Consider the following 15,714-nt stretch of genomic DNA (forward strand, 5'->3'; position numbering starts at 1 on the left):
TTAGTGCATATCTGTACCAATAAAATATGCACGGATACATATATGTATAAATGTATGTATGTAGATGTATATGTGGGTATGTGTTTAAGTTATGCATATTTATAATATTTTATATTTACTTATATAAAAAATACATGGTCTTATATAGAGTATACTTTTTAATATAGAATATCCCATTTTATTATATGTGTATATGCATAATTTAAATAGACATGTGAGTACATATATACATACTTATATAATAGAAGTAGAATAATTCTCTCTCCACTACTTTGGGACACAGTGGACCTAATGGTTAAGAATGCTGGTTCTAGGGGCACTTGGCTGGGTCAGTCAAAAGAACATGTAACTCTTGATCTCAGGATTGTGAGTTTGAACCCCAACTTAAAAAAAGAAAGAGTAATGGTTCTAAAGTCAAACTGCTTGAGGTCAAATCTTAGCTCTATCAGGTATCAGTCATATGAGTTTGGATAAACAAATTAACCTACTCAAATCTCTCTTCTTTAGCCACAAAACAGAAATTATTATGATACCATTCTCACAGCATTATCATGAGATTAAGTGAGATATTACATGCAAAGTGGTAGACAGAGTATTTGGCAAAGAAACGGTAGTTGTGCTGTTTTATGATGCTATCAAACACAGTGTGAGTATTTTCCCAACACAATACTTTTTCAGTAAATCCTGGTATGTTTTCAATATATGTTTGCTGAATGAATTAATGAAAGATGTAATAATTACTTTGTGTATTATATGAGGTTCATGTATATTTTCAGCGTAAAGAAGGGGCAACTCAAACGGTGAGAAATGCTCCGTCCATAGGTACAAGTCTTAGGGGCACTGTCTCAGAAACTGGTGATACAGAGACATCAAGAAGGAATTCCTAGCCTAGGAACTTAAAAGGATATATATTATAGTTAACATGGATGAAATGTTAGAGAAAAAAGAAAAAGATTCTTTCATATATCACAATGAAAAAAAAACTGCAGTCTAAAGGAATAAGAAAAAAAAAAGCTATGTTATATCATAATATTCTGGTTATAGGGGAAAAGCAAAAACCTGTACTGCCTTTACTATGCTTAGTTTCTCAAAATTCAAAACTTTAGTCTCTAAGACACTGAGTCTTGGCAATAAGAGTCATCTCTACTTGTTCATAGGCACATCCCCTTGATCTATGCTGACTTTTTAAAAAATCTTAAAAGGCTTTGTGGAAGTAATCAGTAGAAATTAAAAAAAAAAAAATTAGTCAATACCAAAAGCTACTATCACTAGGAGTATTTGCAGTTATACCATACGGCGTATTTAAAGAGCAATTCCCTGCAAGGACTTGGAAGGAGCTAGAGAGTAGAGCGCTAAGTGGAATCAGTCAGTCAGAGAAAGACAAATGCCATTCGATTTTACTCATATGTGGCATTTAAGAAATAAAACGGACGAGCAACAGAAAAGAGAGAGAGAGAGACAAAGAAACAAACTCTTAACTATAGAGAACAAGCTGATGGTAATGGAGGGGGTGGGGGGGTAGCGAGTGGGGATGGGGGTAAGGTGGTTGAAAAAGGTATGAGGATTTAGAAAGGCACTCTGTCATGATGAGCTGTGGGTAATGTACCGAAGCGTTGAACCACTATATTGTATACCTGAAACGAATATAAAACTGTACGTTAACTATATTGGAATTAAAAACAAAACAAAAAACCAAAACCAAAAAACAGTTCCCATGTGCAGTCAGATTACAGTTCCACCCTATCTCTGTAAATCCCTCTCTGCGGTCCTCACCTTGGCTGTGGCATGAGGGGAAGCACCCTTCTCCAGTAACAGCAGTGCCACCTTCTGGTTGTCATAATGAGCAGCAACATGGAGCGGGGTAAGGCCATTCTGTAAAGGGTGTGTTTAAATTCAGCATTAATAAATTAGCGTGAGCTGCCCTGAAGCTACTAAATGCATGGAAACTGGCACAGATGAAGTCCATGTTAATTAATTAATATGGTCAATAAAAAAACCAAATCAATACTAATGATTTTCATATTAAAAACTTAGCTAAAACTGAAAATGTTTGGTGGAGCGTAAGTTGGCACAGGTTAGCTAGATATCCCCCATAAATAAAAGCCTGAAATGCTATGCAAGAATTACTACATTAGGGGCACCTGGATGGCTCAGTGGGTTAAGCCTCTGCCTTCAGCTCAGGTCATGATCTCAGGGTCCTGGGATCAAGCCCCACATGGGGCTCTCTGCTCAGTGGGGAGCCTGCTTCTCCCTCTCTTTCTGCCTGCCTCTCTGCCTCCTTATGATCACTCTCTCTCTGTCAAATAAATAAATAAAATCTTAAAAAAAAAAGAATTACTACATTAACATTGCAAGAATTCTTCTAAATTCAGAGATGTTCTGGGCCCTGTTGTGACAAGAACATACATCAGAGACACACATCTAAATGCCTTCTAAATTAGTGTGGATGTGGACAGGTCACGGACAGATACCCCTCATGTCTATTTGACATTGTTTCATCAGTTGCCTTCATGGTCCTTTCAGAAGGGTGAGAAAAGTATCTTGAAGTACAGATCTCCGAATCTTCCAATGCGAGTGTAACTGTCATGTACTAGTAAAATCCTTTACCTTCCCTGCAGAATCTGCGGCAGCTCGGCGTTGCAAGAGAAGTTTTGCCACATCCAGGCTTCCATACTTCGCTGCTACATGCAGGGGAGTAAAACCCTTCTGAAAATGCAAGGAACAAAAGTAAAATGTAATATTTATTTTTGTGACTCCTAACAAAATCCTTTTTTAAATTTGTTAACATATTAAGCAAATTATGTTGAGTCCCTATTTGAGAAAAAATGCTAGAAGCATTAAATCTGTTAGCCATAAACAAGGACTAGAAGAAGGAAATTTAGCATGCGAGTGTTTGACTTGATAGATTGAACAAAACAAATTTTATTGTAAGGGCTTGCAAATTGAAATTTGCCTTTATATGTTTCAGATTTTAAGACTTTTTTTTTTTTTTTGACAGACAGAGATCACAAGTAGACAGAGAGGAAGCCAAGGAGGAAGAAGCCGGCTCCCCAATGAGCAGAGAGCCCCATGCAGGGCTCCATGCAGGGCTCAATCCCAGGATCCTGGAATCATGACCTGAGCGAAGGCAGAGGCTTTAACCCACTGAGCCACCCAGGCGCCCCTATATGTTTCAGATTTTAAAGAGCCACTAGTGTCACTAAAATGGCTCTGATTAGTGATTGGGGGTTGGGGTGGGGAAGGCTTATCTTTTTCCTGCTTCTAAAATTACTAGGATCGAGACAATAGCTGCCTTCTCTCCAATCCTTCTTTTCCTATCCTTTCTAATAATACCTGCGTTTCAAATTTCTTCCTTTAAATTTTAGGATATTTCAGCAGCCATGGTAAAAAAAATATACATAAATATATATTATTGTGATTCAGTTGATTTGCATTTTCTGCAGAAATAGCAAGATAAATGGTCGACAGACAAAAAGATGCTCACTGCTAAAAAGAACCTCCGGGGCGCCTGGGTGGCTCAGTGGGTTGAGCCGCTGCCTTGGTCCTGGGATCCAGCCCCACATTGGCCTCTCTCCTCAGTGGGGAGCCTGCTTCCTGCCCACCCCCCAGCCCAGACTGCTTCTCTGTCTACTTATGATCTCTCTCTCTCTCTGTCAAATAAATAAATAAATAATTTTTTAAAATTAAAAAAATAATAATAAAAAACACCTCCCATCCTGTTATCCCCTTTCCCAGAAGGCCCACACTGTATAAAAGACCAATTCCTTTTGTAAAATACACTCCACTTCTGGCAAAATGTTGAGCTGATTAACGTCAGACTTTTAAACACACCACAGTGTAAAGCTTTTTTAAAAGAATGCTCTGTTACCCATGTTTATGTGTACAGATTCAACGTCTTGTGTGCCTAACCTAATGTCCTTCTCTGTCATTGGCTGGATGTTACAAAAGCAGCCAAGTCCCTGGACTCAGATCTCAAGGATGGCACGGTTCCTACACCATGATCTCAAACCCATCCTCTTGGCCAGACAGTCTAACCACATGCTCTTCTGGCACTAAAGTGAGCGTGGGAGAGTTCTAATGCTGACCGGGGCCTGTAAAACACACCAACCAAATGTGCTTGCCGTAGGTGGTCTAAGGTATGGCTTATCCTTAGGACCACTGAAGCCCTCATCACAATATAGAATTTCTCCCAAGAAACAATATTGCCCTTTCACAGTGTCACCACATGAATTATGTTTAATTAAGATGTTGTTTTTCTTTTTGCCTTTTTTTGAACATTTGGTACTAATCAGTCCTTGGAGGAGAGTGATTCTTTTACTTTCTCCAACCGTGGGACAACTATAGGAAGTATTTCCTCCCTTTGCCTTAGTCCATTTCAGCCAACATTTATTGTTAATGTTCTCCCTCTGCTCAGTGTACACAATGACTGGGATAACACTCCAGATGAAGTGGAATTCTTTGAGAAAAACAAAACAAAAAGATGATAAAGAAGAAAAAGAAGTGCCTGTCCTTAAAGTCCTGCTGGAATAGTGATCCAGCCCCTTTATAAATTTGGAACCTATTATTAGACAAAACTACATAGAATCTTTACTGTAGAATCACAAAATAGGGGTTGGAAAGCATCTCTTGAGTCACACATTTTCCTTCTTCCCCTGTGTTAATCTCATCAGGATTTCATTTACCCTCTGATATTTAGAAACACTCAAATAGCTTTAATGATGATGAGTCAACTCTTCATCAGAACCCCAGTGAGTTCCACTGCTGAACTGCTCAGTTTAATAGTTCCTTCCATTTAACCACCACACTTTACTATTGCTTTAGATGTATTTTCTAATTCCTAAAAATCTTTGCAAGGCACTATGCCTCACTCTCTATTCCTGTATTTTACATATCTGAATTTATTTGTCACCTTCCTCTGATGAGACGATCACCCAGTCTCTCTTGGGTTGTTGTTAGCACTATCTTGTTTGTTGCCTAGTTTCTGACTTTTTCTTTAAATGACTTTTAAAATCCTTTCAACTCTTCAGAGTTCAGCATTTGAACAATGGTCAATTTTTTTTTACATTAAAACATGTTTTATAGCCACAAGCAACCAGATCAAGTCATAATGGCTAGTGGGCTGCTCCTATTTCTAGGAGGAGAGATACCACAACACTACTTGAGTTTCATACTTCTCCCTTAGATGTAGTCCTTGTGCCTATTTGTTATGAGCAAATTGAAAATGTCTTTTAAATAATATGAATCACTGTCATATTTATGGGAATTATTGGCCTCACAAACACTACACTTGTTGTGAGCTTTCAACTTGTCTCATTTTTATACTCTTCTGTACTTGTCCAATTTCTTCTGCTCTGATTAGCTGAGAGTGTTCATGTTTTATTCTAAGTTGCATCCAAATAGTGAATTTCAAATAGAATGTATCAAGTAGGGAAAAAAAAACATTATTCTGCCCTAGGATGAAACTTTGAACAAATAAAATTCAGGCTGGTGTGTACAAAGAATATACAACTGATAAAGTGCTTTTCCAGCCCAGCTCTATTTAGACACTGTTAATACCCAGGCAAGAATATAGCTGACAAATACTAGAGAGCAGAATGGGAATGACAGCTGATACCAGGGTTGGAAAAATGCAGAACCAAGTAAGGTGGAACCTCTAGATAGTACTAAAACTCTTAGCAAATATAGTATTTCCAATTTAATGCAATTTCCTTCCTTACTAGTTCAATGTGTTTGGGAACCTTCTATTTTTTTCTCTTTGGAATACATTATAGGAGTGCCTCAATGGCTCAGGGGGTTAGGCCTCTGCCTTCAGTTCAGGTCATGATCTCAGGGTTCTGGGATCGAGCCCCACATAGGGCTCTCTGCTCAGTAGGGAGCCTGCTTCCCCCTCTCCCTCTGCCTGCTTCTCTGCCTACTTGTGATCTCTCTGTTAAATAAATAAAATCTTAAAAAAAAAAAAAAGGAATACATTATAGATTTTCTAATGGAAAAAGAAGAGAAGTAGCCCTTGCTCTATGGAAATAATCTTAGTTAAAGCACTAGATACCTGTATTAGTAACAATAGTATTTAGAAGGATGGGCTCTAACACTCTTTGTTGAAACTATGATATGGAATTTCACAAACCCCTTTGATAATTTAGAAAATGAATCTAAAATATTCAAATAGAAAGTAAGTCAGAGGCCTAAAGAAGACCTACCCTTCTTGATACTGTATATAGTAGAAGAGAGGAACCCTGACTCAGGATCCCCCTTAGTCCATGTTGTCAGGGAGCCATCCTCTTACCTTGGTAGCTAAGGAGTGGGCTGCTCCTGCTTCTAGGAGGACCGATGCCACATCCACCTGACCTTCCCTGGCAGAGATGTGCAAGGGCGTGTACCCATTTGTCGTGGCTGCATCTGGATGAGCCATATGTTGTAGAAGCAGCTGGACAATTTCTGTCTTACCCAGGCGAGAGGCAATGTGCAAAGGTGTCTGTTCCTCCTACAACTCAAGTCAAGTAAAACATTAGTGCCCGAACAAGCCAGACTTCACTGAGAACATATTCCACTCAGATGTTTCCTGAGGTCTTCTTGGGATCTCTAGGAACTGCTATCCAAAAGAAAATGATTACTACTCTGACCATGATTTATTTTACCTTTGGTTATGGAGGTAATCTATCTGGTCACAAAAATCTTTCTTAGATTTTTTTAGTAGTATGAACTTCCATAAACTTGGTCATTGTTTCCTGAGCACATCAACATGTTACTCAACTCATTAAGGCTTCCACCCTCATTTATGCTTAAATATAAACCGATCTGTGGTTCTGAATAAGAAAGAAATCTAGTCCAGAAGGACTAAGACCTAGATTCTCATCCAAAAGCTTTCACTAAGAGACAGTATTTATTCTGGGAACCATATCAAGAGAAAAAGAATGAGGGATTCTGGGAAAACTGTTCTTACTCCACTCAAACAAAGCCAAGGACAGAAATGCTGGTCATTTTCTTCAAGGAAAGACTGCAGATAAAGAAGATATTACAATCTGATTTTTTTTTTTTATGTTGTTCCAGGAAACAGTGCAGATGGTTCAGGGACTTGCATCCAGGACTTCAAGATGAAATGGAACTCCAGCAAGAAGCAAATGGGGTTAAGTATTTGCCACATGCTTTTCATTTAGAAACACGGAGAGGACATAGCTGGTCCAAGGAATAGGGAAGATATGTTGGAGGAGGCTCAAGAAATCACCTGACTCTAATGTAGTCAGGAAAATATTTTCATTTCAATGTTAAGAGAACTAAGCCAAACCATTCTTTTATAAAAAAGAAAATTGAGCATAACCTTAGTGTTGGAAAAAAAAGGTATGTCTTTACAATGTGTTCAAGGGCATGTCATAATCTAAGTGAAGAAAAAAGAGCTGGGTCAGCTTCCTAAACTAAGAATGAATGGAAAAAAAGATATAATAGAGTGGGGGAGAGCTTTTAAATAAATGTGTCTTAAAGTATAAGAAAAAAAAGTATTCTGAGGGAGCCACAGAAGTAGATGAAATAGCATTGTATGAATTTCAGGTTGTGAGAAGTAAATAATAAATAACTATAATACAAGTGTTTTAGTAATAGAATTGGAACCTTTTTTGAAAATGCAATTTACAACCTTCCTTCATGTACCATGCATACTTGATCCTATTCTTACAGAAGACCGGAAACGAAGGCCAAAAATGTATTATTTGACCATTTTCTGGAAAACAGAGATTAAGAGGAATTAAAGTGGTTCTCCAGGATTGTTCAAGATCACCAGGCTATTAAAACAAGACTTGAATTCAGGCATTGGATTCCAAAGACACTCATTGGCCTATACATCCTACAGAAATAGACACAGTAAGTTGGCCACTGAGAAAACTAACAGAATGGGGTGACTCTCAATAGGAAAGAAGAGGGAAAGCACTTTAGAAGATACAACTGTCTTCTGAAACACAACAAAGAAGAAAATAGACAAATGGGGAAAATTAAATTACAAAGATAAATGAAGAACAAAACAACAATAAAAGAACCAAAGAACCTAATAGCTATCATGAACATCTGTTGCTTCTGGGTTTCCCTTCTTGCACTTCTGCCTAATACAATTTGATAGAGGTGGGTATTGCAAATGACATAACCTAAAAGGTTTTCTTGATGAGTGAGTTGGAGAGCTGGGACAATGAGGACACCTTCATTCAGAACTGGCAGCAGCCAACTATTTGGTTAAATTATCAACTCTTGTCCCTTGATTCTCAGACCCCAGAGCATTTAGGCACTTGATCTTGTTTGGTTTTGTTTTTAATTTTTTTAAGAAATAAACTGTCTTCCCTACTTTCTTCAACTTTTAGTATAGTCCTGAGAATGAAAAAGGGAAGAATAAACAAGTTTGGTCAGAAAGTCTTTCCACTGGTAACTAGAGATATGAGACCTTTTAAGGTTTGAGTAATTATTTCCCAGTTGAACCGCAAAAGTTGCATTTGCTGCTCCAAACTAAAGTAAATGCAAGCCAAGGCAAAGAATTGGACAAGTGCAGAAAATAATATTCATGGAAAGGACTTTAAAAAGGGAGGGTTAGCTTGATCCTCTAGGCTCTTCCATATGTAAGGGTCAATAATTCCCTCAAAATAAAGTGTTAATTGACTGTGATACAGCCTGGACCAGGAAGGGATGAGCTCTGCCTTACTCTCACAAGCTATAATCTTCCAAAATTAGGAAGACCTGCTGAGCCCGAACTCCTTTACCAAAAGACAGAAATAGCAATAGTTTGGGCAAAGTTGAAAGATTTGATAAAAGTTCTGCTATTCATTTCTAGCTAACAGGATTCTCAGAAACCAAATCGACTGTCAGCTAACTCAAGTAATAGAGTGAATTAAGTTTCAAGTGAGTTTAAGCCTCAGGGCCCTGTGATTGCTCAATCCCTAAAGCAAATGCCAGTCCTCCATATTGTGCCAACAGAACATGGGCTCCTCAAGTAAGAGAGCTCCCCAAGGGGTGGACCCCAGTGGTTCTCTCAGTCATATCCATGGAGGATCCTGGACAAGGAAGGACCTTTGTGAGAGGAAGGTCTGGGGGCAAACACTGACTGACCAATGAAATTAACACCACTGCAATCCCTGTTCTCTTAGTCTGTCCAGCAAAATCGCCTTATGGTCTTGATTTAGAAGAGGATGCAGCTCTCACTTTTAAATGAGAGATGTTGTAGTAAATGATTTTTCTTTCACTATATAGTAGGAGCAGCACCATGATTACACAACCATGAGATATTATTTCTAAACCTGATTAAGGAGAATACAGATTATTCAGAGATCTTGCTCTTGGAGTTGAGTGTAGTGACTGAGTATAACTGCCGACCATCTCCCTTTTGGGAGGGAGTGAATTATGGAGCAGTATAGTAGGTTAAGAGAGAGAGAGAGAGTTTCAGAAGTGCATGTATGTGGGTATGCTTGCTGAGCAACCAGAAGGTAAAACAGAAGAGATAGAGTTTCATTTTTCTGTTCAATACCCACTACACCCTTTTTCTGGGAAGAGCCCTCCCTCCTTTGGGGAAAGAGGGTACCCTCCACTACATGTGGCTCTGGAGGGGCTGCCAATCATCTCACTCCAATTCGTGAATGGGCCACATGAATGGGTGTGGAGCCCAGGCTTGATAGTGTTCAGTCCAGGTGGTAAATGTGGCTAGTTAGAATCCTGTTGTTTGTTTAGATAGGAGAAATAAGGGCTCTCTTTCCAGCCCAAAACAAGATAATGATATCTGCAGAAAAAAGCTAGGAGAAAGATACAGAATCAAGGAGGAACCTTTTTTTTTTTACCCTTTCTAACCCCGTGACCTCAGGAAAAAGGCAGCACAATTTTGGATTTTGGGACCCTAAGCCACCCTACAACACATGGTTGCTCTGTGCTAAGATAATTCGTATTAAAATGCTTCATGAAGTATATATCACTGTACAAATGTTAACTAAATCAAAGATTTCCAGGGAAACCTAAAGGTCTAAAAAAATAGAAACTCATGGTGAAAGTAGAACTTAAAATAGAACATGTGAAAAGGAAAACCTTAGCTTCTTGCTGCTCAGTATAATTCCAGGATGGGGAACATCGCAGATGTTCAAATGCAGATTTGGGGCTTCACCCCAACCTATGAGTTCCTTCCATATTTTAACGAGATCTCCAGATGATGTCATACATAATGACCCTTTAGTAGCATGGCTCTACCACATTATGGTAATTTCTCCCATCAGCAACCAGAAGGATGCTATAAGGAAGAATTTTAGCTGCAACTTAGGATAGGAGGTAAAGCTGAAAAACAGAGGATCCTGACATTTGATATTTAAGTAAGGAGGAATAAAAAGTTAAAGAGGTTTATTTACATATGTAGACCATCGAAAGAAAAGTAAAATGATAGAATTGGGGGCTTCTAGGTGGCTCAGTCAGTTAAGTGTCCAATTCTTGATTTTGGCTCAGGTCATGATCTCGGGGTGGTGAGACTGAGCCCCATATGGACCCTGCTTAAGATTCTCTCTCTTCTTCTCCCTCTGTCCCTCCGCACTCACACGTACTCTCTCTTAAAACAAAAACAAAAAAACAAAAGACACACCAGAACAATAGAATTAATGGAATGTATGTGTAAAAAAATTTTTTAAATGAATAAATGTTACAATATTTCAAAGTAAAGAGTCTGTAGCCAGTAGTTTGGAGGAGGGGGTTTCAAATGGTATCTAGAAAAGCATAAGGCAGTAACGGGTTAAATTGATAACATAAAAAAAATTGAGAAAGACACATGAAAATAAGCAAATTTCCATTAAAAATAAATTAAAATCTGAATATAGACAAATATTAAGCTGTTTTATTTTGAAAGGTAAACAGGAAACCCTTTTATTATTAAATATGGATTACGAACATTTACCAGAAATATTATCACAATTTCTGATAAAATTAATGAAGTTCATGATACTCAGAGTACATTGATTTTTTTTAGAGTTCATCAAATAGTGAAGTTCATGATACTCAGAGTACATATATATTTTTTTCTTTTAATTAGCTGAATGCCAGGTAACCTGGAAAGGAAATGAGAATAGGCAGAGCACATAAGTTTTTTAGGGCAATAAAACTAGTCTGCATGATAAGGATGGATACATGCCATTATACATTTGTCCAAACCTGCAGAATGTGCAACAGCAAGAGTAAACCCTAATGTACACTATGGACGTTGGGGGATTATGATGTGACGATGTGTGTCCATCAATCATAACAATGTACCATTCTAGTGGGGAAGGCTGGTAATGCAGGAGCCTATGCACCTGTGGGATCAGAGCATATACGGGAGGTCTCTGTAACTTCCTCACAATTTGCTTTGAACCTAAAACTGCTCTTAAAAAGTCTTGGGGTCAGGGAGAAACCATAAAAATGCCATGGCTTGGAAAAATACGGTTTGAACAACAAAAGCTCTAAATAAATAACGTAAAATACTGATGATGATTACCAAAGAACATAAATTACACTACTCACACATTGGATAAAAAGGCAGATAAAATCCGAAAGGACAAGATTAATGTCAAAGCTGCCCATGTTTCACTGGATTTTTCATGAAGGTCTGTGGAAAAATGCTATTAAAAAATTCATAAATTCAGAGAATTTTAAGAAAGTCTGGGAAGGAGTTTCAAGGTGTCTAAGCCCAACCTCTATATTTTAATGATAAAGACCTAGAAACACAAAGACTTGCCTGAAATGACAATGTATGGGACTCTAACCAGATGTTTTCATTCCAATACAATACCATTTCCAAAAGGGAATCATGATGGCACAATTCAAGTTGAAGTGAGTTCTAGCCTAGGTACATCAAATATTGAAGGAGAGAAAGACTTCAGATATTCTATGAGAATCCCGAAGATGCTAGTGCAGAAGGTAATGGAATGATGTGGAAAAGGAAATTGAAGATAGTATATTAATAAAAATTGCTAGTATATTCAGTGTAGAAGAAGAAGGTGAAAAAAGCAATTTGGAAAGTGAATTTAAAAAAAAAAAAAAGGAAGGAAAAATCAATCTGTAAAGGAATAAGAAGTCAGTTAGAAACAAGAGAATCTGACTAGTAATCTCCTAGTAATCTCCAGGGTCAGAATTCTTCTATTTTGGAATAGCAGAAGAGCAGAATGTCTTAACTACATAAAATCAGAGTAAGAAGAAAAGTAGAGCTCATTACAGAAAGGAAGAAACTAAAGAGATAAAGGTACAACATTAAAACTTTGAATGTAATTTGTTTTTAAGTAACTAGTAAGTAATGTCTGGAAATTCGATTGACTTTATAGTATGAAATCAGTTTTAATACTCATAGTATCTCTATAATATAGGTCATTTTTTAAAAATTTCATGTAAAGAAAAAATATATGTAAAAATATTTTCATAGGTTAAAAAATTACTATGTTAGTCAATGCCACAATTTTTAAATACTAAATTATGTATTTTTTCCAAATGTTAATGTTTCTGAAATTGGGGTGCATTTCATTATGAATATTTACGATACTATTCCCTTTTCTGCCTGAAAAACTATTGAGATGATGCTTTCATTTACAATCAATGGCACTTCTAAATCAAGGAAATGGGGAATAGCATTCTCTCTTAAAGATGGAACTCATGCACACAACAGGAGGGAACCCCAAGCACCGGCACCTACCCTGGCTCTGGCATCGACAAGGGCACCATTTCTCAGTAGGCATCGGACCACTTCAACCTGCCCTGCCCGGGCTGCCATGTGCAATGCAGTCTCCCCACGCTGCCAGGAAACAAAGATCATTAAGTCATAAGTAAACCCACTGCTTGTATGGTAAAGGATAAAAATGTGCCTTTTTGTGAAACTCAGCAATCAATCCAAAGGTTTAGGAAATCTATGAAAAGGCATAATTATTTCATAATTATTTAGTCTGGAAAAATACAGTTTTGTATCTTCCCTGTCTTCATAAGGATAAAACAAATGTTTATTTCATTTTTTTTAGTCCGTGACAAACGAGGAACTTACCCAGACATCCAGTATACCCTGAAGTTTAACTTCATAGTCGATCTGGCATAACTTAAACTGCTTTAGGTGATACGAAGTTGTCTTTTATCCATCAAACCTAAAATCTGTCATCATCATTTTTGACTATATAATTACAACTTGATCCCATTTTAAGGAGAAACTCCTTAACGACCAGGTCAACACAGTGCAAAGAAAATCATGTCATTTGTACCATACGTAAGTCATTCCTTTTCAGAATTCAAAATTTACTTCTGAAATAAAGTATTTCACATTGGATTTGTCTTTGCGTTATAAGGCTGGACAATGACTGTTTACAGAAGGAATTTGATTTGCCCAGGATGTCCCTCTATTATTAATGAGCATATTCGATTATAGACAGTTATTTGAGAGAACTACCAAGAGATGAGTAAAGCATCTGTTAACAGTGTCATTTGTTGAGGTGGGCAGCACTGGGTATCAGGTTATTCCTCAAGTATCTTCGTCCCCCAACAAGATACGACACACTGACCAGGAAATGGCAGCTTAAGCTGTAGCATGGAGGATGATGATTAGATGAAAGAAATTTTGTCATTGAGAAGCCTGTTAATTACTGCCTATAAGAGAGAAGGTTTTTGTTTTAATCAACATATTTTAAAACCCCATGTAGTTCTGAAGAAGGCAGGGGTTCATTCTTCCAAATAATTTTAGGGTTATAAACAAAACAAGACATTGGAACCGAAATGATTACTTCTAGTCACCATAACCATTCTAGAAAATAAAGCCTATTTCAACCAAGTAAAGTAAACCATTCCATATAAGCTAAATTGATCTTGAAGTTGGTTGTGGTAATTGGATACTTTTGACTAATTCCAGTAAACAGTTTCTTCTGATTCCTTGCACAACTTGAGTTTGGTACATAGCTCACAGTTCATTTTTTCCTGGTATCTGAGACCCATTCCTTATGAAGTTATGAAAAATTCATTTCAAATGATTTGATTTTGAAAGCATTACACTGGATGTCTACTCTAATTTTTTTTTTCCTTTTTGTTGATAATTCATTTATCCTCTAATGGCCTTGTATAATGGTGACATGTTTTGACTTTTGCAGAGTAAATGTATCTGGAGTGTGTTGGCTTATAAAATCACATTATTGGAATACCAATATTTGTCTTCAAACTTTGGGTATATGGCAAGATTTTTTCCTCTTTGGACAACCATGATTTCTAATTTGTTTTCTGTATCACTTAAAACCTGTCTCTAAATAGATGAAGGTAAGGTCTAACTACTCAACAACAAAAAGCCCTCACATTCTTACTTTAAGTCTTATAAAAGTATAGCAATTTTACTAAATTTTACAAGAAATAAAGACAAAAATAAGTTTCTTTACAAGAAGTTAAGTCAAAGACGTATCATGAGTTAATGAGAGATTCATATGTTTAGTTTACAAGTCAAACTTTATCAATAATTGGTTTCAGAATGTAAAATGTTTCTAATACTTCCAATATTAGTCTTAATATTTCCAATATCCTTATTATACACTTGGAATGAGTTATTCTTATGCTATTTATACATTTGAAATCAATGAATTAGATATAAAACCTAAAATATTAAACATTATAGTCAAAGAAAAGTTATATATATATCTGTATATACATACACACATGTCTCTCCGATTTAAAGCAATGGTTCTGTTCAAAATTATTTAATGACTTTGGGGTAATTGATTTTCATTATAAGTTGTCCTTACCCTTTTATATTACTCTTTTTTATATATAACTACATATAAAAAATAAAAGCTATATTATAATGATATAAGCTATATAGAAAGGTTATTTTAGTAATTTCCATTTCTTGATTGTTTGACACCTCACCTTACTCAATATCCTTGTTTTCTTTATCTTAAGCTCATTCACTTTAAGTATTGGGGGAAATTTTAAATATAATATGAACTGTGAACTTAGCCATGAGTCCATCAATTTTTATAGGAGAAAACTTCTTAAGACCTCACATTGTACTCTAAACAGCCCTGAATGTGCTTAGTTTCCTACTCCCATGGTTGTCAATGAATACTTTGGATTATGGATGTATTACAACTGCTAGTTCAGCTTTCTAGGTTTTAAAGTGCATTTGTGAGCTTTTCAGAAAGGAAGATTTGCGGTAATAATATCTGCACCTGATTGAGTTACTGGTACATCTCACACTTGGAGTGAATTTTGAGACAAAAACAAGACTGGCAAGAGAATGGGTACGCTCACGTCCAAAGCAGGTACTCAGTTTCATGCCCCTCTTCTCAGTTGTTAAAACACATTTTGCCAACAGCTACATGGACTTCCACTTTGGCTGCATCATTTGGAAAGCATCAAAGCACAACAGACAGCATTGCATTCAAAAATGCAACATGATTTTCAGGCAACACACAAAGGCTCCAAGGGTGGGTACTTTGGGGTCAGGAAATGACCAACTCTGACACAGCAAGCAGGCAGTAAGTGTTCACACAGTTTCTTAATCAACCTGCTATATCCTGCTAGCTATATCCTCATGTTCTGAGAATGTACAAGTTCACAGGCATCCCAGTGCTAGAGATATTAAATTCCTCTACATGTAGGGTTGCCAGATTTAGCAAACAAAAATACAGGATGACCAATTAAATTTCAATTCCAGACAAAGAATGAATAATTATTTTAGTATAAATATGTCTCCACTATTGCACAGGACATACTTATATGAAAAAAAAAATT

At 36.9% G+C, this 15,714-nt stretch overlaps 1 protein-coding gene and 1 long non-coding RNA gene across 52 annotated transcripts in view; one reads left to right on the forward strand and one right to left on the reverse strand.

Moving 5' to 3' along the window:
• Nucleotides 1-14,771, forward strand: part of LOC131829163 (uncharacterized) — a 29,998-nt gene extending 15,227 nt beyond the window's left edge. The window contains exons 2-4 of one of the 2 annotated variants that reach the window (XR_009352755.1): nucleotides 7,048-7,123; nucleotides 7,669-7,851; nucleotides 12,975-14,771. This is a non-coding gene — a long non-coding RNA (uncharacterized LOC131829163). Of the gene's footprint in view, nucleotides 1-7,047; nucleotides 7,124-7,668; nucleotides 8,107-12,974 lie in introns of both variants that reach the window. The other variant, XR_009352752.1, reaches the window with a different exon arrangement.
• Nucleotides 1-15,714, reverse strand: part of ANK2 (ankyrin 2) — a 330,750-nt gene that overhangs the window by 98,764 nt on the left and 216,272 nt on the right. For 43 of the 50 annotated variants that reach the window (XM_059170296.1, XM_059170307.1, XM_059170367.1 and 40 more), the window contains 4 exons: nucleotides 12,656-12,754; nucleotides 6,284-6,481; nucleotides 2,608-2,706; nucleotides 1,774-1,872 (listed from right to left, as the gene is read on the reverse strand). In XM_059170296.1, coding sequence (XP_059026279.1) covers nucleotides 1,774-1,872; nucleotides 2,608-2,706; nucleotides 6,284-6,481; nucleotides 12,656-12,754 — 495 coding nt within the window. The remainder of the gene's footprint in view (nucleotides 1-1,773; nucleotides 1,873-2,607; nucleotides 2,707-6,283; nucleotides 6,482-12,655; nucleotides 12,755-15,714) is intronic. The other 7 variants (XM_059170588.1, XM_059170570.1, XM_059170510.1 and 4 more) reach the window with 1 other exon arrangement.

This window comes from Mustela lutreola, chromosome 1 (genome assembly GCF_030435805.1).
Source record: "Mustela lutreola isolate mMusLut2 chromosome 1, mMusLut2.pri, whole genome shotgun sequence".
NCBI lineage: Eukaryota > Metazoa > Chordata > Mammalia > Carnivora > Mustelidae > Mustela > Mustela lutreola.